At 44.3% G+C, this 26478-nt stretch overlaps 2 protein-coding genes across 2 annotated transcripts in view; one reads left to right on the top strand and one right to left on the bottom strand.

Moving 5' to 3' along the window:
• Positions 1-2552: 2552 nt before the first annotated feature.
• LOC143099945 (thioredoxin domain-containing protein 6) lies at positions 2553-21943 on the top strand. The gene is made up of 18 exons (XM_076262852.1): positions 2553-2585; positions 2675-2732; positions 2945-3048; positions 4004-4075; positions 5442-5558; positions 6804-6888; positions 7185-7267; positions 7567-7659; positions 8389-8543; positions 11354-11595; positions 12857-13001; positions 13389-13496; positions 15585-15739; positions 17091-17235; positions 19032-19300; positions 21067-21162; positions 21441-21575; positions 21888-21943. The coding sequence occupies exons 1-18, from the start codon at positions 2553-2555 to the stop codon at positions 21941-21943; spliced, it is 2151 nt and encodes a 716-aa protein (XP_076118967.1).
• A 586-nt stretch (positions 21944-22529) lies between these two features.
• Positions 22530-26478, bottom strand: part of smarcal1 (SWI/SNF related, matrix associated, actin dependent regulator of chromatin, subfamily a-like 1) — a 28151-nt gene continuing 24202 nt past the window's right edge. The window contains exons 15-17 of the mRNA XM_076264162.1: positions 24561-24661; positions 23561-23657; positions 22530-23081 (exon numbers count right to left, since the gene is read on the bottom strand). Of these exons, the coding sequence (XP_076120277.1) occupies positions 22872-23081; positions 23561-23657; positions 24561-24661 (408 nt within the window). The 3' untranslated portion in view covers positions 22530-22871. The remainder of the gene's footprint in view (positions 23082-23560; positions 23658-24560; positions 24662-26478) is intronic.

The following is a 26478-nucleotide window of genomic DNA, read 5'->3' as shown; positions in this document are numbered from 1 at the left end:
ATAGTATATAACCGTATATATATAGCCTACTGTTAAATTAGTTTGGCTTGCAGATATTTTTATCCTAGGTTACAGTCAACAGTGTATGTAAGAGCTGTAGGTGTTAACAGTGTCTGCTTTAGGGAATGGAGCATTTGTCTGGCATTTGTCTTGTTGGCATCCTACCCTACAGAGTAATCCACAGGGGCCAGTGTAAGATTAATGAAATCATATTAGATGTGCAGGCATAGTGTTGGTTTACATAAATGGCATTAAGATCAAAATGGGATGACAGACATTCAGGATGTTCTAAAGCAGCATATCCTCAATTTTCCTTTATCCGTAAAATTCCGCCATAATCCAGTCAGGAGGTGCTGGGCAAGTGTCTGTCACATCAAATCACCCTCACACGGTAAAATGCAGGCAAGAGAGCCTTCTCCTCCCCACCTCCTGTCTCCGCCTCAGATCCCTATTCAGTTCTAATTGACCGTGAGAGCGGAGAATTGCTAGCCACAGACAGCAGTGCTTGTGGTGGTGCGTACTGAAAGCTTTTCCCGGACCACAGATGGCAGCAAAAAGTAGCCCTGATGCAGCCCTGATGTGGCCCTGATGCAGCCCTGATATGGCTCTGATGCAGCCCTGATATGGCCTTGATGCATCCCTGATGCAGCCCTGATGTTGCCCTGATGCAGCCCTGATACAGCCCTGATGTTGCCCTGATGTGGCCCTGATATGGCCCTGATGGTGCATTTTAGTATTTCGGAATTTTTAACTGACATGCCCCCGTAGAGATTTCCAAGTTGGAATTTGATATACTCCACTGTAGAGATTTCCAGGTTGGAGATTTGTGTGGGTGCTCAAGCACCTATATTTCCTTTCTGCCCATTTGGAGGAAAAAAATAAACGAACACAGTTCCGAGGTGCTGTATGCATGCCACATTATCATTAGAGGCTGAGCTACCCGAATGATTCAATACCAGAATTGCCCCTAACATCCTCTGAAGTCAGTCAGAATTCCAACCTGGATGGTCTGACCAACCACCTCCAAATCCATGTTGGCATAGATCACTCAATTAGGAGATTTGAATTTGTTATGGTACGGGAATTGGCACAGAGAGCAATGTTGAGGTTTGTGAATTCTGTCATAATCCTAATTTTTCCTGATAAATGCTGCCCTTTTCATTCAGTAAATAAACCATGCTGTACCTAGAAACGCTATTCCGAGGGAGGAGAAGCACAGAGATTTGCTCAAATATCTCCTCCACTATCACCGAGAGGGGTAGCGGCATCCACTAAAGACTCACCCCTTCTTCAGTGGCAGGTCTGGCCAGTGCCCAGAGAGGGGTGACCCTCACACAGTAATAAACACTTGTGTTCGCACGAGCACGCTGCACAGGGGAGATTAAGTGAGTCATGCTCACCTCTCACTTTGCCTGAGCCCAATATAGCCTTGTTCAACGGCAATTACTGTAAGGTGAGGGGATCTAGTGAAAAACACTCCAACACTCTATGGCCTACTGAATATGGAATATGCACTGATGCTGTTTAGTGTATTGTAGCAGTGTCACTCCAACACTCTATGGCCTACTGAATATGGAATATGCACCACTGATGCTGTTTAGTGTATTGTAGCAGTGTCACTCCAACACTCTATGGCCTACTGAATATGGAATATGCACTGATGCTGTGTAGTGTAGTGTGGTGTGGCAGTCACTCTAACACTCTATGGCCTACTGAATATGCACTAATGTTGTGTAGTGTAGTGTGGTGGCAGCATCACTGATGCCAAGGCTATTCTCAAAATGGTGAATTAACTTTGATGAACTATGGTTTACAAGGTAAACTTGCCTAACCTTACTAAATCTAGTGTGACTTGTTGATTATTCTGATCGATATTAACTTGTTTTAGTCAGTTTATTCTCTTCTGTATATTACCTAATTCTACTGTAGATTACTTTGGACCAAAGTGTCCTAATGAATACATGACACCTCCACTGCATGCATCAAGATATTAAGTAATGGGTATAACTCGGCAACCATAATATTCTCTCTGTCTCTCCGGCATGTCTGTCATTTCATGCAAACGCAATTGGATATGTATTATGCAAATAATAAATTGTCATTGGAACACTGGGGACATAAAATCAGACATTGCACAAATGTTCGGTTGTGATAAGAAACATTTGGTCTGATGAATCTGATGGAACATTTTACACAAAGGACTTTTTTGCTAATTGAGTCACTGTATGCGAGCAGCGAAAGGCCGCCACAGCGAAACCCCAGATGAATGACTACCAACCTGACTGAATGACTACCCCGCCCAGTGGTCACATGGGATGGAGACGCTAGGCAACGGAAAGCCAAACAAGTTGACTAAATGGGTATCTAGAGAACTACGGATATTTTTGTTGAGTACTGTTTTTTAAAGACACATAGAACATATATAATAAAATAATTAATTAATAAGATTTGTGGTGTAGGCTAGCTTTAACGCATTTGTTCACTAAAGATACACCATTGTCCTCCCGCATGCCATTATCTGCGTAATTCGATCCCTGGAGGACTAATGCTAAATGGCTGGCAAAAAGAAAGAAGTCAGTCTACAGGTTAGTGAACGTCGTCCTAGTGGGCCTAGTTTATGGATAGTTTAAGATGCTGTTGCAGTCTCGACTCATTATTTGTCTTTTATGAACAGGTGTCAGTCACAAACGAGGAACAGTGGGGCGAAATGCTCTCCACAAAGGGCCTAACAGGTAAGGTTCTAAAGTGACAGACATGTATAATGCAATTTAATGAAAATGATTTAATTTAGCCGTAAACTATCATTCATACATTTCCATTACTCTTTGTGGACAGACACAGATGTCTAGAATTATATGGTACACCTACGCCATCTAGTGTTCATAGGAAGTACCTCCGATTCCTTGTCTAAATTCTGTCTGACTGATGTGTGATTACGTTGCAGTTGTTGATATCTATCAGCAGTGGTGTGGCCCTTGTCGCGCTGTCGTCAGCCTTTTCAGAAAAATAAAGAATGAACTCGGCGATGATCTTTTACATTTTGCAACAGTAAGTCCAAAATCATTTCTTGTTTAGTTTGTACAAAGTAAGCCATCACCATGATGCCTGGAAGAAGTTCCATGAGCCCCTTGTGTCCTGGTAAAATATATTGTAATGTATATTTTGTACAACTTTTAAAGAAAACCATTTGCAGACCTTTGCAGAAAATTCTCAACAACACTGTGATGATTGACTGCCAGTTGACAGATTATTATTATTATTATTATTATTATTATTATTATTATTATTATTATTATTTACTGGCACAGATTCAATTTATTGTGCTTATAGAGCGCCAAAACATAACACATGTATCATGGCGCTTTACAGAATGTAGGCAATCAGAGAAAGAAGGAAAGAAAGGAAGAAAAGAAAAGCAAGAGAGAGGCCCATGGGTAACAGGGGCGAGGAAAAACTCCCTAGAATTGGAGATATATATAGGAAGAAACCTCGAGCAGATCCACGACTCAAGGGCCTGACCCATCTGCCTAGGGTCAGTACATGACAGTAAGGTCTGTATACATGACAAATGCATATGATAGTCGGGTGTAGAGAATAAGACATGGTATTAAGCACTTGAGCTGAAAGTTACAAGAGGTGGGATGATTACGTATCCGTTATGGTAATTCGTTATTCCTGATTTAGTGACAGAAAGTTCAATAGTCCAGCGTTGGGATTGTCCAGGGGAAGGGAGTTTTCGAGGGGCATGTGGTGGGTTGGCGGATGGGCCAGTAATCCGGGCAGAGTTGTCATAGGCTGGTGGTGGGTCGCTAGGCTGTACGGGCCAGGAGTCCAGATAGGGGGCAGTAATAGGGCAGTCGAGGATGGGACTTCAGGTGAGATCCGCATATTTGCCTTGAAGACAGGGAAAATGCTTTCTGTGTGTAGATGAAATGTTCTTCTGGAGCCATTGAAGAGACTGTGAGATGTGTTAGATGACCTTAACGTAGGCTCTGCTTTGCAGGCAGAGGCGGACAGTATCGACGCTCTGGAGAGGTACAGGGGCAGATGTGAACCCACGTTCCTCTTCTATGGGGTACTGTAGCCTATATACTTCAGCGTCACACCCTCTCTGGCCCTCTCTGGCAGTTCCTCTGTGTGTATGCAGGAGTTTGTGTATGTATGTGTGTGTGTGTGCATGTGTGTGTGTGTGTGTGTGTGTGTGTGTGTCCAAAGTAGCGGGCAAATGTGTGAAAACCCAAGGAGCATACACTCCATCTGTGTTTGTGTGAAATCACAAGTTTGAGTTTGTATTTCAGTTAAAGGGATATTCCACCATTTGGGGAATTACACTCATTTTCCACCTCCCCTTGGGTTAAACAATTGATTTTTACCTTTCTCCAGTTCATCCAGCCGTTCTCTGAGTCTGGCGATACCACTTTTAGCTCCAGCCTAGCATAGATAATTGAATCGGATTAGACCATTAGCATCTTGTCTGCTAGCATCAGGTTATATATCCCTTTAATATCAATCAAATTGCAGTTGTGTTGTTTTGATTGAGTAAATCAAACAACAACACCCAATTACAGTTGTACTGAAATTACTTGGAAATGAAAATGTAAAAAAATGATTTATGAAAATTCATTAAAATGGAGGATGTAGTGTTTTTGGAACCAAACTCTTCAAATATTAGTGAGCATTATCTATAAGTTAGGGATATTGATATTTGGCAGCCTTGGGCATGTTCATCAACTAACAATTACAGTAGTGAACTACAATTGGCAGGACTACCAAAAAAATAATCCTGACAGCTGGCAAAACTTAGTGTTCCATCTCAGCTGGGGGTAGTTGAAACTCTGTCACTAAGGAATTACCAAAGAAGAACCAGTGAAATATGTTGACTTTCTTTTTTAAGTAAAAATCAGATGATTTTTTTTACGTTGTGTTAACTCATGATACTCAGTAGAAATTCCATTACTTATTTTTATAAGTTGAAGGAAGTTAAGGAAGAGAGGGATTCTTGATGGTTCTTCCAGTGAGCTTTGGTATTCTTGCAGTGATACAGATCATTAAATATTTAACTAGTTGAGTCAACCGAATTTTTTTTACAAGTTTGCAACATGAAATTACAAAATAGTTGAGATAACTGTTTTTTTTTCTAGTTTACCACGCCTTTCTGATTATTTTGAGTTATATTTACTTACAAACCTTATTTGGCAGAACAAAAGGAAATTTCTATTTTTACAGTGTGGAGTTATTTACTTAACGTGCTGGTTGTGTTGAAACCTGGTATTATTCCCCTTAACCTGCGTGCTGTGTTGTCTTGGAGTCACAGTGGAGATCTGGTGTTGCTTCCCTTAACTTGTGTGTTGTGTTGAGAGTTGGTATTGCTTCCCTTAACCAGCGTGTTGTGTTGAGAGCTGGTATTGCTTCCTTTAACCTGCGTGTTGTGTTGGTGTCAGGGTGGAGAGCTGGTGGGGGTTCTACGGGGTGCCAACGCGCCCCTCCTGCAGAGGCTGGTGGTGGAGGAGCTGGTCAAGGAGAAGAGGGTTCTGGAGGACAGGGCAGAGCGCAGAGTGGTGAGACGCTCATTCTCAAATACACCCACAAACGTAGACAGTTTTACACATCTAGTATAGTATTGATTATAATATAAATATACATATGGTATAAATAGAAATATATTTAGTAACTATAGATATGGTGTGAATACTCCTACATACAGCATACTGTAGATGTGTATAAATGTAGCTATAACGATGGAAGATGAAACACTGTTCAAAGGCCTGGGGTTATAGCACAGCTGGTGTACAGCATAGGAATTGATTCTATGTCCTTTTTTATATTCTTATCGTACAGTACTTCCATCCTCATGTACACTTATTATTCTTTGTGATTTGCACCTCTATAAAATGGCTTGTGTTGCTTCTGTTATGTTGTGGACAGAGTGTTGTTGTCCACCAGAGAGAAATTGAATTACATCTAACTGTGATCTGGCATCGTAGGCACAGTAAGGGTCTCTGTTGCATAGCACAGAAAGGTCTTCAGCAGAGGGAACCTAGTTGGGCTTTGCACAGTGTGTCTATACCTATGTTAGGGGAGAGACAGCAGCTTGGAGAAAGACTATCTGCCTGGCCCCAGTTGTATTGTTATTTTGTAGGCCTAAATGTTTAGGTATCCAACATTATGCAGCATCCAAGACAGAGTCATTCCAACTACATCAAGGCAAAGGGCCTAGGAAGAGTCATGTCAATCTATCATGATGTTTAGGGGCCTTAGAGTCACTATTTGTAGTTCAATCTATCATGATATTTAGGTACCTTAGGGTCACTATTTGTAGTTCAATCTATTATCAATCTATTATGATATTTACCCCCCCCCCCCCCAGGGTTCATTAGATTGGTCCATGCTTGAGCTATTTTTGGTGCAGCCACCATGCCTGTACATTCAGATATGAACACAAAGAGAAAATCAGTACAATGCAATTCCATTTTATTTATCACAGAGCTTTTAATAAAGAGCAAAGTGTCATGGGGCACATTACAGAAACCTCAAGCCCCCTGGACCATAAAAAAAATCTTTTCATTGTTAATGACTAATTTCATGGAATATGATTCCAACAGTCACCTTGTGCGGTTCTGTCCCTGTCGGTACAATGCAGATGGGGAACATAGAGATTACAGTGGTAGAACATTTAGTTTCCTCATATTGAAATGACTCCACTGAGCAATTTACATGAAACCATGGGTGGCTGTGCCCCAAACGTGCTCTTATTTGATTTCATTTGTCTTTTGACCACTCTACCTTGTGCCTTTGTCGCCCAGGTGAAGGATGAGGGGCTGGTCGATGGGGAGGACGAGGACGAGGAGGAGACTGTTGAGAATGACCACAGTGATGATGATGTTCTAGGTACTCTTAATGGTTATTTTTCAGCCTGAGAACTCAATTTAGTCTCTTTTTGCAATATATTACTGTAGGTGTCCCTATAACTGGGTACTCACATTAGTAATAGATAAGTCCATTTTATTCCTATGCTAGTAAGAAGCTTAATACATGCTACTGATTGTAAAAACAGACCTTGACCCCATGCACATCTTACAAACGATTACTTTGTTTATAGAAGCCAATGAAACTCATTGTTAAGCAGTCTTTTCTTCCTAGTCGGTGTGCTGTTATAGTCATCAATCCGGTTTCTCCTTCCTCAGTTCCGCCACACAAATCCTACACAGTAGCGATTATTAAACCAGACGTGGTCGCACATGGCAAAGCCAGCGAGATTATCATGAAGGTAAGAGCAACACCGTCTTTACACACAAACACACGCACACACACACACACACACACACACGCGCGCGAACACACACCCACACACACACACACACACACACACACACACACACACACACGAACACACGCATATAACGGGATAGATCAAAAGCGCATGCAGCCCAGCCAGATGTCTGTTTGTGATAGTAATGAAGCACAAGTCTCCCGCTGTAAGTAAATGATGGCGGTGAAAGCGCACCTGCTGCCCAGCGAGGAGAGATACGAGTGCAGGAGATAGGCAACTCAATTAGGCTCTCTCAGATCCAGGACGCCGGCTTCCAGATCCTGGCCCACGACGAGAGGACCCTGACTGAGGACGAGGCACGTGTCTTCTACCAGCACAAAGAGGACCAGGTACATGTGTGTGTGTGTGTGTGTGTGTGTGTGTGTGTGTGTGTGTGTGTGTATGTGTGTGTCTTTTACCAGCGCTAAGAGGACGAGGTACAGAGAAAAGGAAAACATTGACGTGTGTGTGTGTGTGTGTTTGTGTGTGTATGTGTTTGCATAGTGGATATGTGTGTGTGTGTGTGTGTTTGTATGGGGGTTGTATGCATCTGTGTGTACAGTATGTGTGTTTCTAATAAGTATAAATCTGAGTGAAAATATAGTATTCAGCACGTGTCATGCAATTACAAGCCTGTCGAGAAACAGTTTTACAGTAATGCATGTGTGACTAATCACCTGGGCATGGCAATACTTCCCTTGTGATGGCAAGTGCTGTCATCAGTATGATGAGCAGCAGTGCTGAATTTATGCAGCCAATGCCCTAGTAGTATGTCAGTAACAAGTCATAACAAGACATAGAACATTACATATGTCAAAAATTTTTATGTCTTACAGAAATAACAGTTACTGGCATATTACCAGTACTCAGTTGTTTTTAAAAATGGAAAGGCAAAGACTGCTGGATTCCTAGTGGTGCTCATGCACGACACTCCATCAACTCTTAACTGTCATGCTGTGACATGTCACTGTCATGGAACTGTCACGTCATGTCATGTCATGTAATGTCACTCCGTGTCACACGATCCACACTAAGCTGTTATTATTACCCATAATCCTCTGCGGGGGCGGCTTGTGCAGCCCTACTTCCAGGAGCTGGTGGAGTTCATGGCCAGCGGGCCGTCCCACGTGCTGGTCATCTCGCAGACGGACGCCTCTGCCGATGTCGTCCCGGCCTGGAGGGAGTTCATTGGCCCTGCGGATGTACAGGAGGCCAGGAGGGACAAACCTGACAGGTAGCCAGCCTGCAGCAGAGCTCATTTTACAGTGGCCTTCTGAGTAGCCTTTCAGAGGGTGGGGAGTGAGTTAGAAAGGCTGACATAGTCAAATACACACCTTCTTCCCTTGCAGTGCGGTGCAGCCATGCACAGGCTGATGACACGTGTTACATGACAGTGTTTGTATGTGTGTGTGTGTGTGTGCGTTTGTGTGTCTGTGTGCGTGTGTGCATGTGTGTTGGTGTGCATGTGTGTTGGTGTGTGTGTGTGTGTGTGTGTGTGTCTGTGTGTGTGTGTGTGTGTGTGTGTGTGTGTGTGTGTGTATGTGTACGTGTGTGTGTCTGTGTGTGTGTGTGTGTGTGTGTGTTGGCACCGTGTCAGGATATGATGCTGTCTCATATGGCACTAGAACTGGCATGTCTTCAGTTCCCTCAGAGCAGAGCTACACAGAACACAATACACACAATACACACTTTCACTTTCTCTGTGTTGAAAAGGGCAAAATGTTAATATTTTTAAGTCTCCATATTGATGTTCTGGAGAAATACCATTCTCTCTCTCTCTCTCTGTCTCACGTGTGTGTGTGTGTGTGTGTGTGTGTGTGTGTGTGTGTGTGTGTTCATGTATATATATATGCTTGTGTGTGTATGTGTATGTGCATGTGTGTGTTTTTTTGTTCTGCTTTCGTAGCATATGTGTGTATGTGTATGTGTGTAAGTGTGTGTTCCTTCTCTCATTGTGTTACTGTGCTGATTATCCATATGAGGTGTATTTCCCCCTGTGTCTGAGGCACCCCATCTAGACTGGTTTGTTAGGAGTACCCAGGCAGCGGGCACAGCACACAGGGCAGTGTCCAGGGACCGACTCCAGTGATCAGGCAGCGGGCACAGGACACAGGGCAGTGCCCAGGGACCGACTCCAGTACCTGATGCCAGGGGCAGCTGGTCAGGGCTGTGGGTCCAGCATGGTCCAGGGCCTAACATGGATGTGCATGTCAGAGTTTGTGTTCGTGCTGATGCACACTGTCCCATGCTCCAGCACATCCTAGCACAGCATCTGTCCCTCTCACAGCAATGTTTGAACCAATAGTGTGTTGTTGCAGGGAGTATAATATCGTATCGTATCGTATCTTATCTTATCTTGACTTGTCTTATCGTATCATATCGTATCTTATCTTATATTGACTTATCGTATCGTATCGTATCGTATCGTATCGTATCGTATCGTATCGTATCGTATCGTTTCGTATCGTATTGTATCCTATCGTATAGTGTAGTATTGTATAGTAAAGTATAGCTAAAACTAGGACTAGGTGCAGACCCAGGCCTCATATAATGTTACAGTAGGGACTTTTCACATCGTGACACATTAGTGAAGTGGCCTGCTGTGCTGAATGGGTCACAACTGAACCCTGTGGTAAGAAACGCATGTATCTGCCCATAAAAGCAGTCTGAACAAGAGCGGTTTGCTCCAAGTGAAGTCCTAAACGGGAGCTGTTCTAGTGTGCAGGTCATGTTGTGGCACTACGGATGTTACAGGTTCCTGTGGATTAGTGGGTAGAATGAGATGTCAGCCAGAGTCCTGAGTTTGGCTCCTAGCGAAGCACACGCTGATAATTATATACCTTCCCTGCTCTATAGGTTGCTCAGGATAGTATATGTATAGAATAAGAAAAAGTGAATAACAAGTGAGACTCATCTCTTTCTATCTCGCTCTCTCATACTCTGTGTGTGTGTGTGTGTGTGTGTGTGTATGTGTGTGTGTTTGTGCTTGTGTGTGTGTGTGTGTGTGTGTGTGTGTGTGTTTTATTTGCGCTCCTGCTGGAATGTTGGTTGTGTGCTGCAGCACATCTTGGCATGGGGAGGTACACGCGTTCCACACCTCTCCCTCTCCGCTCTCCCCTTCCCTCTGCCCTTGCAAGGCTCCGGCAGGGCAGCCATCTGTGCCTCGCCCCACACCCCACGCTCTCTCCCTCTCTCTATCCTTCCCTCTCTCTATCCTTCTATCTCTCTATCCCTCTCTCTCTCACTCTGTTTCCCTCTCTCTCTCTTTCTCTCTCTATCCCTCTCTCTATCCCTCTATGTTTCCCTCTCTCTCTCTTTCTCTCTCTATCCCTCTCTCTCTTACACACACATACACACACACACTCTCTTTCTAAATCTTTCTTTCTCCTTTTTATCTATCTATCTATCTATCTATCTATCTATCTATCTATGGCAGAGAGAGCAGGTGTTTGCACCAAGCCACATGAATCTCCATCCACTTGTAAAAGATCTCCAGAGGAAACTCTGTAGGATTGTCATGTGTAGCAGGAGAATCAATTCATATGTTAATAATATTGTTTCTGTGCTGTTGGCTGAATGGTGTTTCACCTGTTCTCCGTGTGTGTGTGTGTGTGTGTGTGTGTGTGTGTGTGTGTGTGTGTGTGTGTGTGTGTGTGTGTTTGCCTCATATCCCCTCCCTCCCTATCCTGTTATCTTCTTACTCTGCCTTTCTTCTCCTGATACTATCACTCTATAACATCTCTCTCTCTCTCTGTCTATCCTCATTCTTTATGGACCCTATCCTCATTCTTTATGGACTTCTCTCTTTTCTCTGTTTTTCTCTTGCTTCCTATTTTCTCTCCTTCATTATCTCTCCATACATCTCTCCTTTCTTGTACCTCTCACACGCGCTTCTTTTTCTGTCTCTATATGTCTATTTCTCTCTCTCTCTCTCCTTCTCTCTTTCTAACCCTCTCTCTTTCTCCCTCTCTCTCTCTCTCTCTATACATATATATATATATATATATATATATCTTTCTCTCCCTTTCTCTCTATTCTCTGCAGTCTGCGTGCCCAGTACGGGACGGAGTCTCTGTTCAACGGTCTCCACGGCAGCGAGGATGGCGAGCGTGCCAGCAGGGAGCTGGCCTTTTTCTTCCCCACCTTCCGCACGTCGCCGCCCGACTCCACCGCCGGCCCGGCGCACCAACAGGAGCGGTCAGCGCGCGGGCCCGCCGCAGCGGAAGGACGACCCGCCGAGAGGACGCTGGCTCTGATCCGGCCGCAGCTTGCCAGGGAACACAGGGGTGCGCTGCCAAAAACGCCACGCGGCGCCGTGCGGCATGTGGCGTGTGGCGCTCAGTTCGCCGTGCCACGCCTCGCTCACTCGCTCAACAAAAACCTGTTTATTCAAGCAGTCCTCAGTGGCTCAGACCGACCGACGCCCTCTCACTACCCCCACGCCCTCTCACTACCCTTAAAGGAGAAGTCTGGCGAATGATCACATAGATCTCCGTTTCTCTCTATTGAAATCTATTGTGGTCAAAATTAATCCAAGACAACTGGTGTGAGACTGCAGCTTTATTCACGATGCCAGGAGCATGTTACCCACATGAAATGTCAAAGTAACAAGCCCACCCATCTGTGGGTGAAGCCAACTTATATTCTTAACACACACCCACAGAAAATCACAAGTTGTCACCCATCAGTGATCATCTAACCATCTGGTTTTTTAACAGAGATAAGAAATGTTTACAACCCCTCATCCTGAGGGTCACCATCAGTTCGATGACACAGGGGTTATCTTAGCACTCCTAAGTCAAAACATTCTTACAGAGGGGTTTCAGATGACACAGAGGTCAGAGTCAGAGGATAATAACCAGATTTCACTACATATATGTAAGGTATACTAAACATTCAATAAGAGACATATAAAAAGTATCCCACACTATTTGAAAAATCACCAGATTTCTCCTTTAACAAGGCCTTCTGCTTTTTAAATCCCCTTGTGAGGCGGGCAATTAGTGTTTTATGTAATAGGAACTCAGACACCAACCCGATCCCTCAGCAGTACTGCACAGTTGAGATCAGTACAACTGTCTCAGTTCATATTTATTTTTATTAACAAAAATTCATACCTTTAGTACTTAATATGTTTCATTTAATTTTATCTCATGAATGAACATGGTGAAGGAATGCTGCCTAGAAAGATATTATAGATAAACAAAGTATATCTAATCTCAATTTACAGTAATAATACAATTTATTTGTGACAAACAGAAACGTTGGTCACAAGTCACACTGTTAATGCTCCTAAATCATTCCCGTCATTCACAGTCACAATATTGGAACGTCACAGACCTTCCCCAGGTGCCTCTGGGGCTCATCCAGCTCCGATCTCGACTGGATGTGTGCATGCTCCTCTTTCACCGTTCACTAGGGGCTGTAGCCTACACAGAGGCTGTTAACTGGCCTGCAGGTTCTGAGTCACAGGGCTGGGTTTGCATGTGGGAAGGGTCAAACCTGCTTGGCTGATGGTGTGGTCTGTCTGTCTGTCTGTCTCCGCAGACGAGCTCTTGTCCTGCATCCATGAGGCCGGCTTCACTGTGGCCCTGCAGAAGGAGCTGACCCTGAGTGAGGAGCAGGTGAGGGAGTTCTACAGCGCACACCTGGAGCAGGACTACTTCCCAGCGCTGCTGCAGAGCATGACCAGGTACTGCACTCACAGCACCCACAGGAGAGGAGAGGAGGAGGAGGAGGAGGAGGAGGAGGAGCGTCCCATAGAACACCCAGTGGAGAGGAAAGGAGGAGGATGAGGAGGAGGAGGAGGAGCGTCCCATAAAACACCCATTGGAGAGGAGAGGAGGAGGATGAGGAGGAGGAGGAGGAGTGTCCCATAGAACACCCAGTGGAGAGGAGAGGAGGAGGATGAGGAGGAGGAGGAGGAGCGTCCCATAGAACACCCAGTGGAGAGGAGAGGAGGAGGCGTGTTCTAAAGAACACACATGCAGAACTTGCCAAGAGAGCAACATTCTAGAATACTCTGAAGGAAGGTCATTTCATTTGGCTTGTGTGACATGTTGTGCCTATCTCTCCTCAGTGGTCCAGTGCTGGCTCTGGCCTTGGCTCAGAGGGACGCCGTGCAGCGCTGGAGAAGCATGCTGGGGCCCACTGACATCAGCCTGGCCCTGGAGGAGCAACCCGCCTGGTACTGCCACGCCTCAACCAATACACACACACAGATACCAACACACTCATGCCTCAACCAATACACACACAGATACCAACACACTCATGCCTCAACCAATACACACACAGATACCAACACACTCACGCCTCAACCAATACACACACACAGATACCAACACACTCACGCCTCAACCAACACACACACACAGATATCAACACACTCACGCCTCAACCAATACACACACACAGATACCAACACACACTCACGCCTCAACCAACACACACACACAGATACCAACACACTCATGCCTCAACCAACACACACACAGATACCAACACACTCACGCCTCAACCAATACACACACACAGATACCAACACACTCATGCCTCAACCAACACACACACAGATACCAACACACTCACGCCTCAACCAACACACACACACAGATACCAACACACTCACGCCTCAACCAACACACACACACAGATATCAACACACTCACGCCTCAACCAACACACACACACAGATACCAACACACTCACGCCTCAACCAACACACACACACAGATACCAACACACTCATGCCTCAACCAACACACACACACAGATACCAACACACTCACGCCTCAACCAACACACACACACAGATACCAACACACTCATGCCTCAACCAACACACACACAGATACCAACACACTCACGCCTCAACCAACACACACAAACAGATACCAACACACTCACGCCTCAACCAACACACACACACAGATATCAACACACTCACGCCTCAACCAACACACACACACAGATACCAACACACTCACGCCTCAACCAACACACACACACAGATACCAACACACTCACGCCTCAACCAACACACACACACAAATACCAACACACTCACGCCTCAACCAACACACACACACAGATACCAACACACTCGCGCCTCAACCAACACACACACAGATACCAACACACACTCAGATACCAACACACTCACGCCTCAACCAACACACACACACAGATACCAACACACACACGCCTCAACCAGTACACACACAGATACACACTCATGCCTCAACCAAGACACACACACAGATACCAACACACTCACACCTCAACCAATACACACAGATATCAACACACTCACGCCTCAACTCATACACACACCCAGATACCAACACACTCATGGCTTAACCAACACACACAGATACCAACACACTCATGCCTCAACCAACACACACACAGATACCAACACACTCACGGCTCAACTCATACACACACACAGATACCAACACACTCACGCCTCAACCAATATACACACACAGATACCAACAAACTCACGCCTCAACCAATACACACACACAGATACCAACACTCACGCCTCAACCAACACACACACACACATACCAACACACTCACGCCTCAACCAACACACACACACAGATACCAACACACTCACGCCTCAACCAACACACACACACAGATACCAACACACTCACGCTTCAACCAACACACACACACAGATACCAACACACTCACGCCTCAACCAACACACACACAGATACCAACACACTCACGCCTCAACCAACACACACACACAGATATCAACACACTCACGCCTCAACCAACACACACACACAGATACCAACACACTCACGCCTCAACCAACACACACACAGATACCAACACACTCACACCTCAACCAATACACACACAGATACCAACACACTCACACCTCAACTCATACACACACACAGATACCAACACACTCACGCCTCAACCAGTACACACACAGATACACACTCATGCCTCAACCAATACACACACACAGATACCAACACACTCACACCTCAACCAATACACACAGATATCAACACACTCATGCCTCAACCAGTGCACACACACAGATACCAACACACTCACGCCTCAACCAATACACACAGATATCAACACACTCATGCCAACACCAACACCAACACACTGCACTGAAGAGAGAATTCTACTACTACTACTATTCTTTTACTGTTGTTGTACTGGTACCACTCATTTACTGATATTCCTGATCACCTTCCTGTCCTATCACTGTTCTCTGTTCTGCGTTGGTCAGCCTGAGGGCCCGGTTCTCGGCGGAGGGTGAACTCGTGAACCAGATCCACGGCAGCGGGAGTTTGGAGGAGGCCGAGCGGGAGATCGGCTTCTTCTTCCCGCGTTTGGAGGATACGTTAGCCGTTATCAAGCCCAACGGCATGGAGCAGCACCGAGGTGTGCCCCCGTGTTTCCTAACGCACAGAGGAAGTAGTGGCAGCGACACGACCGCACTGATTCCCAATAGACTCCATTCACTGCTCGTGCTAGATAAATAAATGCCTGAAAACACACAGAGACTATCTTTGTAGTGGGGAAAACAAAACAGTCTCTGAGAAGTGAGCGAAATAAACAGAACTTGCAAGATAGGTTTTATTTGTTTTTGCCCTCCCAGAAACAGTTTGCAGTTTGTCAGCACCTGTGTACACCTATGCTTTTAAAGCATCTAAATCTTCCAGAAACGGAGTGCATTGCCGATTAGATCCTGGGTAACTTATTGGGCAATTCCACGGAAAATTGACTTTTTGCCACATCCATAACGCCAGTGAAATGCCTTGGCATTTGTATGATGTGAATGATAACATTCATTTTTTGTGCATTTTTTCTCATTTACATTCTTCAGCAAAAAATAGCAAATGCTCAAATTTCATGTAATCATTCACACCATACCATACCATCACATTTTATTGGCGTTATGGATGTTACAAAAAATGTAATTTTCCATGGAATTGCCCTATTAAAAAGATAACAGCAGCCACTACAGCCATGTACAAATCTCCCAGAAACGGAGTGCATTGCAGACTAAGGGCCAATCTCAATTCTCTGTTTTACCCCTTCCCCTTCCCCTATCCCTTCATCTTACCCCTAGCCCTTGTCCCTCAAAACCGAGTGGCAAGACATAGGGGTGAAGAATATTCCCCTTGGAAATGAGATACCACTAGCCAACCATAAGGGAGAGCTTGATAGACGGGGTAGACATGGAAATATGTAAAATGCGAGACATTCGCGCAAATAATGATGAGCTGTTAACATTCACAAAACCGATTTTTGAAAACTTCCTCGTGAAGAACAGGACCTTCAATATATGGTCACAAGATTGAATGCAACATAAAACAATTACCATTTTAATTTTATAATCCTTATTAATGCCAACATTTCATGTTAATGAATCTCTCGGTGTGCTTATTTTTCCGGTGTGAGCGGTGTATGTTGGGTATTTCTCTTACCCCTCGGTTTCAAGTAAGCTCCCGATCTTACTTGGTTTTAAGGGGTATCTACCCCTTGCCCTTATCCCTACCCCTCGATCGAAATGAGAATTGAGATAGCCCTTCGTCTCACGTGCACGCGCAAAACTAAGGGGAAGGGGGAAGGGGTAAAATAGAGAATTTAGATTGGCTCTAAATCCTGGGTAACTTATTACTGTAAACTTCGGTTCTCTTTTTCACCCTCCACCTCCTTTCCTCTACCTCTTTCCTCCCCCTCCTCCCGCTCCCCCTCCACCTCCTCCCCCTCCTCCTCCTCCTCCCAGAGGAGATTCTTCAGGAGATCCGGGCCGGGGGGTTCTCCATCATGCAGCAGAAGGAAGCGGTTCTGTCTCGAGAACTGGCGGAGGAGTTCTACAGGGAGCACCGGGACAAGCCGTTCTTCAACCAGCTGGTGGACTTCATGTGTCGGTGAGGGGCAGAACCCAAGGCCAAGGGGTTTGATCCAGATCATTGTAGCGTGTCTGGGTAGAGTAGAGCAGTTAACTACGGGGCAGAGAGAGAGGTTATTTTGGGATTGCGCTCAAAGAGAAGCTATGACAGGTTTGAATCAGAGTCAGAGAATCAGAGTTCATGGCTGTTGAAGGTGAGATCCACGATCCTGGTGAAAGGTATTCAGTCTGAACAGCCAATCAGATGCATCCCTCCTTGCAGGTCACATGTTCCTAAGGAAAACAACAAACAATAGCTCCTTTTGCATACACTTTCCACAGAGCTGCTATACTATAAAAGAGTCTGGTCTGTTATGACAATGAATGACACAGTTTGACAACAAACTGCAGTCCAAACAGTACTGTGAAAGTGTACAGTAAATATGAATCCTGTCTGATCACCACATACAGTACTGTGTAACTTTTTATCGTTGAAATTAATATAGACCAAACAGAAAATCTGCATTCTTGTGCATTTTCATAAGGAAATGCTTGCAGAGTAAGCTGTTGACAACATGGCTCAGCATTTTGACAACTTTGTCCCTAACAGTGACACAGGCACTTTTCATACTGATGGCACTGACGTGTTGATTGGCATTTAAGCAATTTGAGCATTTTGAGCAAGTTACATTCTTTTGCAGATAATCCACTGTGTCTACTTGCGTCGAGAAATGCATGTACCGGTACTGTTATGCAAACTTAAATGATATTTCGAGAAATGCACCAAAGCAACTGAGAAAGAACAGTAAGTGATAAAAGCACTACAGTCAGGTTCTGTCCACGTATCCATGATGGGTGTATTTATATCCGCCGGGTCCATCTGCAGTCCTCCTCCTCCTCCTCCTCCCCCTCTTACTCCTCACAGTGCAGATCCTCCTCCTCCTCTCGGATGTGGCCTTCCTCCTCATCCTCCTCCTCATCATTACCATCATCCTCCTCCTCCTCCTACATTTGCTCCCGGGCCAACTGATGTTATGTAAGCGTGTTGGCCCCCATTCTGAGTGCTAGAGTGACCGGGGCGGGAGCTCTTATGCCACCGTGCCCGCTCCATTTCTCCCCCCCCCCCCCACACACACACACACACACTCTCTATGGTCATTTCATCACCCCAGTAGTGAGTTCCCACTCACTGAAGGCTGTCTGAGACTGCACAGGCTCCCTTCACATTAACACAGGACTCACGCTCAGAGCTCACGCAAGGCTAGGAGGGACATGGAGATAATTGTTCTCTTGTGCTGGACATGGACTCACATGTCCTCCTAGCCAGCTAATGTCAACACTGAGGCACTCCTGTGGCACAGCCCACTGCATTCAGTCCCTCACTCTCCTGATACTGGCACTGTCGGATCGACCTCCTGTGTTTGTTTGTAAGCTCAATGGAGCCATTGGAATCTTTTGGCCACACAGGATTTGGTATCAACAAAGAATAGATGAAGAGCTATGCAAACAAAAGCCTGCTATGCAGGGGGGCTGTAATGTAGTCATACTGATAGACTTACAGTATGTGTAGAATAGAGCAGAGCAGAGCAGAATAGAGTAGAATAGAATAGAGTAGAATAGAACAGAATAAAATCAAACAGAATGGAATAGAATAGAACAGAATGAAATCAAACAGAATGGAATAGAATAGAATAGAACAGAATAGAACAGAATGAAATCAAACAGAATGGAACAGAACAGAATAGAATAGAATAGAACAGAATGGAAGAGACACTTTGGTAAATCTGTAGGCAGACTCTTGAGACTTGTCTCCCATGTGTGTGTTGTGTTCCTCAGGGGCCCCTGTCTGATGCTGGTGCTGACCAAAGAGAACGCCGTGGAGGAGTGGAGGGCCATGATGGGCCCCACTGACCCCAGCGAGGCTCGCCAGGTCGCCCCCGACTCCCTGAGAGCCCGCTTCGCCCGGGACGTCCTGGAAAACTCCGTCCACGGCTCGTCCAACGCGCAGCATGCGCGACAGAAGATCGACTTCATCTTCGGGGAGATTGGCGAAGAGAATGAGGGCAGTGTTGAGAGAGAGATGGGATCCCTTCCTCGTAGAGAAGGTGCTTTAAAAATACCCCTGGGGTCATACTAGTTATTGATATTAATGTTATACTGTGTATCGGTTTCTTTATACATTTAACTTAATTTCTATTTAAATTCACTTAATTAAGTAATACATTGAATTTGTAAATAATACTACTGTGAGCAACTTCATATTTCCATGTTGTGTATGCTAACCCTTGTCCCAGGTCTAACCCTGGAGGTTTAATGTACACAACAGACTACCCAAAGGGGACCTACAAAATGAAAAGTGGAAGATGTGTTTTCTCATGCAGTGGGCATGTAGATGACATGACATCCCATCTCTATATCTCCCTCTCTCTTTCTCTCTCTCTCTCTATATATATACTGTATATCTATTCTCTCTCTCTCTGTCTTTCAATTAGGGCTGTCAAAATAACTGATTCATTTCGATTAATTAATTTGAGAAAAAATAACTGATTAAAAAAAATAGCGCAGATTAATCAAATCCGTATGACCTTTGACCCCGAGCCGTTCTAGTTAGTAACCATTACTGTAAAATGAAGGAGAGAGAAGAAAATGTGCTGCCTAGATCATTGATTGGAACATTTACTTTTAAAAAACGGCCTGATGGTGTTGACAAAAATAAAGTGTTGATTAAAATAAAGTCCTCTGCAATGTCTGCAGCAAGGAATTTGCATATCACCGCAGTTTGTCAATTCTAAAGTCGCATATCAATGGAAAGAAATAGTGTTGACATTGAGGGGAGTGTTCATTTATTTTTATTGTGTTCCCTAGGTTATATCTGTGGCCTGAAATGCCTTGTATGTGAAAAAAACTTCTTCCCGAAGCTCTTTTGAATTTATTTCCTCGGCATATTAGGTCATATCATAGATTATTATGGCCATTATTTGAACAGTGAAAATAATAATAAAAGACTTTTTGAACTTTAATGTCACTAATGCTGATTATTCAATGATTCATTTGAATTTAAATATTTAAAATACTTTCTCAGCAAAAATTATATATGCGATTAATTTAGATTAATTAATCAGAGTATGTAATTAATTCGATTACATTTTTTAAATGTTTGACAGCCCTACTTTCTATATATACTATATCTATTCAAGTCTCCCATTCATTTTCATGTACTCTTTGTGGCCTTTGTCCATTGAGTGGTTAAGTGTGTCAGTGGTGGGCTCTCTCTGGGTTGGGGGGGGGGGGGGGGTCAGTGTCTTTATTGAGTGAGTGTGTGTGTGTGTGTGTGTGTGTGTGTGTGTATTGGGGGGGGGGGGTGGTACTATGTCTCTAGTGTGTGTGTGTGTGTGTGTGTGTTCTGTGTCTCTAGTGAGTGTGACAGGGCCTCTCTATCCAGCAGCTCGGGCCAGTCGAGCGGAACTCTGAGCCTCAGTAGGCTGGGCTCCACGGCAGCTCACGCCGGCACAGAGAGAGAGAGTGAAAGAGAGAGAGAGAGAGAGAGAGAGAGAGAGAGAGATAGGCTTGCTCAGATCTTAACCTACATTCTCCAAAACTCGCATTGTGAAACGAAATACAAACATCTTGACTTAGTGAGGGGCGATGATGTTATACTATATGATGTTTTTCTATTGGTGTAGTTTATTTATGTTTATTTGATGCTGTTTGTTTATGTAGCAGTAGAAGCTTTATCCATAGTCATTTACAACTGTAGGTCCAGGTTATGGGCCATGAGCTTCATTAAGACAGGAAAGCACTGCTGGAGGCTAGGGAAACCACGAGTAGAAAATCATTAATCTATTAATTTCCTCCCCAATCTTCCTCTCAGAAGGCCTGGAGAGTTCCGAGGACTTGAGGCAGCTGGAAGAATCGATATCTCCCTCAACTGATGCTAATGAGCAGCTGATGGCCCTTATGAGTCCGGGTAAGAAAAGCTATCAGCTGTACCGAACCGCACACTCATACAGTATACTCAACCTACCTTTCTACCAATCAAGTTTTTTTGCTCTTGGACAATCTATACCATCTATAAAAAAAATGGTCAAAAACGGGTAGTTTGAAGTTATTTCACTGCTTTCATTGATGCATTACTTCTAATAGTGATATTTTACAATGATCTAGTTAACTGGTTTATTGCTATGACTTGTTAGTACTGGTTTACCACATTGCCAGCTCCACCTTGAGCTTATTTGTCTTTCACAGAGGACGATTCTCCAATAGATTTGAATGAGGCGCTCTCAGCGCATGGTCCCCGGACTCCTGACGTTGCCATACCAACATCAGAGCTGATGGGGGAAGTGGAAGCACGCAGTGCTGTCAGTAACCGTCCGCAGTCTGGTCAGTGCCTTTTGTCCAATCAGAAATGAATACATAATTTGTCAGGTCCTAACTGTGGTATAAAGAGTAACATACACGGAATGCTATCGATACAAGACTAGAACCAATTGTTTAGAAGCGTTAAGATGTAATCTGTGGATTTTGTTGACATAACGGTTTATGGAATAAGCAATCCATTTTGTTCTGTGAATTCTACAAACTTATGTAGACATACATGCAAAAAATCACTGCTTTAGTGCCATTCACTGAGAATGTGTTCTATAGTCAACGTCATACTGACAGCTGTGCCTCTGAAATGTCTGTGAATGGCAGGTGACCCGATGACCTCTGAGGAGCTGAGATGTTTGGGCGACAGCTCCCAGGACTGAGGTCAAAGGTCAGGCCAGAGGAAACAGGATTGTGGCATCTCCTTCATCAGGGAGATCTGACCCTATTATAACTCCTGACGTGACCTGTCACTGGACAACAGATGATCTGCCCCTTAAGCCCTTGTGGTTTATGAGTCAAATGATATGCAGGGGTACACTGTAGTACTGTGATGGGCTTGAGTCAGAGAAGATTAAAAATCCTCCTGCCTTTACTCTGTCTGGGAAGCCATTGGTTAATCAGAAAAATAGAGACGGTATTAGACATGAAAGATTGAATAATGAATGATTTAGGTAAAGCTGGTTTGTGTTTGATCCCATCATAGGGGATGAAGCAGTATTTATTGTTTTTGTCAGGTATAATAAAACCTGCTATTTCTGTCTGGCTTTGTTTAAGTAACAATAAAGAGTGGCAGGACATACAGTTTGAAAATAAAGGCTATAGGTTGATTTTCAACTATGAATGTGGCACATTTTCTATGTTATACACCTGCCATTGACAATATAAAGACATCATTAACACAGAGGCAGAGTGGCAAACTGAACATGAAATAATCACTCTTTATTATATTTATCAAGCTGTGCAGGCTTTTCTCTCACAACACACACAAAGAGTGGTCTCAGATCTCAAGTGATCTGTCATGATGGTAAGGTTCAACAATTACGAAAATAATATATTTATTATAACATATTTTTAGCCAAACAACAATAAAGCAAAATCAAAACAGCATAATCAAACAAATCCGCCTTTTTAAAAGGGAAATCTCAGCAGTGTTATTGCTGGCAAGCTGAAGCCTAATCATTGGCTGACGCAGTCCTCTGTACGGTCCAACTACAACCAGGTCATTGGCCGATTTCGTCATCTATACTGTCTAAATGCGGTCGGATCATCGGCTGATGTAGTTGGCTATGCCGTCTTAATGCGGTCGGATCACCGACTGAAGTAGTGCTCTAAGCGTCTCTTCTTGCTGGGGCTCTCGGAGAAGTCGTCTGCTTTCAGAGCTGCGCTGCTGCCCTTATCTGCGTCTGCGTCGTCCCAGTCGCTCACGGCCTCCAGCAGAGCTGCCTCGTCCGCCTCGTCCACCTCGTCTTCTGTAAACGAGCGCTGGAACATCTCTGTGATGGTGCTCTGCTTGGGGTCCTGGGGCACGTGCACACAAACACACACACACACACACACACACACACTCACCGTTATTATAATTATAATATGTATAATTTAGTAATATTGGAGAACTTTACTCTTAGCTATAAATAACAAAAAATAATTCGTAAAAAATTCAAAAACAATTTTATACAATTTCAAACATTTAGGATCCTACTGTATTTTTTCTGATCATATGCAAGTAAGGAGTTTGACATTGAGTGAGTGTGTGTTAGTGAATGTACATGAGTGTGCAAACATGCATATATGTGCACATGCATACTTTTAAGTGTATATGTGTGTGTGTGTGTGTGTGTACATGTGTATGTGTACTGCCCGTGCGTGTGACCGTGTGTGTGTGTGTGCGCGTGTATTGCCCATGTGTTTGTGTGTGTGTGTGTGTGTGTGTGTGTGTGTGTGTGTGTGTGTGTGTGTGTGTGTGTGTGCGTGCAACCATATCTGTGTGTGTGTACGACCTTGCTGTGGAAGCTGGCACACTCAGCCCTGTCGGAGATATTGGCCTCGGACAGTCCCACCTGCTCCAGTACGTTCATTTTCTCCTGAATCATCGGCCTGAGGGCGGACACACACACGAACACACACACATGAACACACACAAAGAGATGGAGTGGGTAACAAAAGGATGCATTAGGGCAGTGTTCACTGAATGGGCCCTCGATGGGCAGATACAGAGATGTTTTTAGAGTGCGCAGCGTGGCGCGGTGCACTCCACTCAATGCTTGGCCCCCGAGCGCTGTTATCTTAGGACATCAGTACGGCCAACCAACACACACAGCCAGCGCCTTCCACCAGTCAGTGCTGACCGGACCTGCAGGAGCAGCGTTGCTAGGGAGAGATGCTTTCATTCAAATGCCTGTGTTTTCACTCAAACAATTACGGGTGGGTACAAAAATAAATATCGCAATTCAGGATTGAAGTACCGGTACACATACGAAAGATTCAAAAATACTTGAATGTGACTAGTGAGTTTTTACTGGTCTGCATGTTGGCTGAAGTCAAGGAAACCCAACCATATGCAATGTCGAAAATGCAAAAAATACTGAAAGAATGTAATTATTTAAATCTTATATATATATGTTTTAATGCATGGTTATCTAGTGTATGAAGAGTTAACAGATCTAGATTATATCTAGCGCTGCGTCTACATGGTGTATTCATTAAAAACAGCTTAAATAGTACTTCGATTATGGATGACATCACTGCACACGTAGTATGCAGGCAGCTTGTGTGTGTGTGTTTTGGGGGGGGGGGGGTGCCCTGAAAATCACAAAAAAAAACCTCTACCTAGAGCTCCGCTCTAGAATCTTTGAGAAATATAAAAATGTGTGTATCAAAATAAAAGTCATCATGTCACAGTGGTCAAACGCAGCACTCACAGGCGGACTGCATCTAGTGAGTGTCCTAAAGCCCTAACTGATTAAGACTCAGTGACTGAAGCTCAGTGTGCGGCCTCACCAGAGATGGTCATCCGCGGTGCCTTTGGCCACCAGGTAATGGATGTCCACATTACTGGTCTGCCCGATGCGGTGCACTCGGTCCTCCGCCTGAACCAGCACCTGGGGGAGGGGGGCACGGTCAGTCAGACAGACACACAAATGGATTTCAGATGACTGGTGGAACACAAACACACCCACACACTCACACGCAAACACAGCAACACACACGCAGGGAAACACCAGACAGACACGCACACACCTTTAGCTGATTGGTGCGTGACGCACACAGCAACATGCACAAACACACACACAGATAAATCTCATTTTCACATGATTGGCACACACACACACGCACACCTTCAGCTGATTTGTGGATAGCTCTGTGTTTACTAAAGGCATTACAAACAAACAGCTTTGCCAACCGATGGCTGAAGCCACAACAAGAACACGATTTGACCTCGGGGGGTGTGGAAGAAATGAGATTACGTCACCCGTTACGGCTAAACGCAATCACATTCGGCCTGAACTTGTTTTATTTTCCCCCCTTTCAGCCAGGCATTATACGGAAAACCGCTTCAATGAAAGGACACACCACTCAACTCTCTGAGCCATAATGGTTTAAGGCCACAGACAGAGAAAAAAAAAGCACCACAACAAGGTGAAACCTTGAGACAGCCTTTGCTCTGAGGGGAGAAATAAAAAACTCTTACCACATGGGTCAAACCACTACAGTGTCAAGTCTCTAAAGCAACATGCCCCTTTGCTATACTCCCACACACATGAAATAAAAGCTTCTAAACACTAAGCACTACATTAATGGGGTTCTTCAGTTCACACATGAAATTAAAGCATCTAAACACTAAGCACTACATTAATGGGGTTCTTCAGTTCAACAAGTGCTTGGAGAGCGTAAGGTTTGAGTGGTGCCTTTACTGAACTACAAGATACAACGGAACATTGGATAAGGAACATCAGAAAAATAACAAAGATTTTTAAAAAGGACACTCATCACGTCCTAGAGCAGTGTTTTTCGATCTTTTTTGTGCCATAGCACATTTTTGACACTTCACTGGACAAAACAACGTATAAACGACTTGAAAGCGTCTCATGCTTGATCACCCTCAAGCACACTGTGGTTTTTTAAAAATGAATTTATACAGTATATTTAGTTTTGTTACTTTTTCTTATCTTTTACTGTCTCTATTGTACAGTGGAGTTTTGTTATATGTTTATACTTATATTTACCATTTCTGCTGTAAGTGCATGTTGTGTGTGATGTCTGTATGCTACTGAGACTTTGAATTAAAGTATCTATCTATCTATCTATCTATCTATCTGAAAGTGGGTGGTCCAATCAACCTCTGTGCTTTGCCTTTGACTGGACAATGAAACACTACAGATGGAAAACACCAGATAAATGACTTTAAGACAAAGGTGTCAATGATACTCCACGGTCAAGGGTGGTCCACTTGACCACTGTTCACCACCAGTGTCATAATCTCAGAGGACTGCCAGTATTACACCTCATCAGGTTTCATCTCGTAGCCAGCGGTCCTCAATGCTGCTGCTAGCTTTCACTCAGACACACTGGGGGAAGATGTGTGGGATTGCATTAAATTAAATCACAAGGGTTCCAGATAGAGAGAAAAAGTGAATGGATGAACTGTATGGACTCTTGGGGTACAGAGGACATATACTGTGAAGACTCCTGGAATACAGAGGACATACTGGGAAGACTCCTACATCCATCCCTCCATACAGTATACACTCTGAAGAGTGTCACTGAGAGGATGAATAATGTGCACTGCTCCAAGCCGAGAGCATTACTCATGTCAGGGGGCTCTACCAGTGCAGCCCAATCTTCATGTAAATGTAGTCTACTGCATTTCACATTTCCTTACTGTCCCACTCAATCTCACACACAAAAAAAAAAAAAA

This window comes from Alosa pseudoharengus, unplaced genomic scaffold (genome assembly GCF_046254945.1).
Source record: "Alosa pseudoharengus isolate Yale_2024_CS ecotype anadromous, Long Island Sound unplaced genomic scaffold, YU_APseudo_1.1 YU_APseudo_1.1_scf_3, whole genome shotgun sequence".
In the NCBI taxonomy this organism is placed as follows: domain Eukaryota; kingdom Metazoa; phylum Chordata; class Actinopteri; order Clupeiformes; family Clupeidae; genus Alosa; species Alosa pseudoharengus.
Note: the sequence above shows the minus strand (reverse complement) of the source record. Positions and strands in the feature narration are given on the sequence as shown.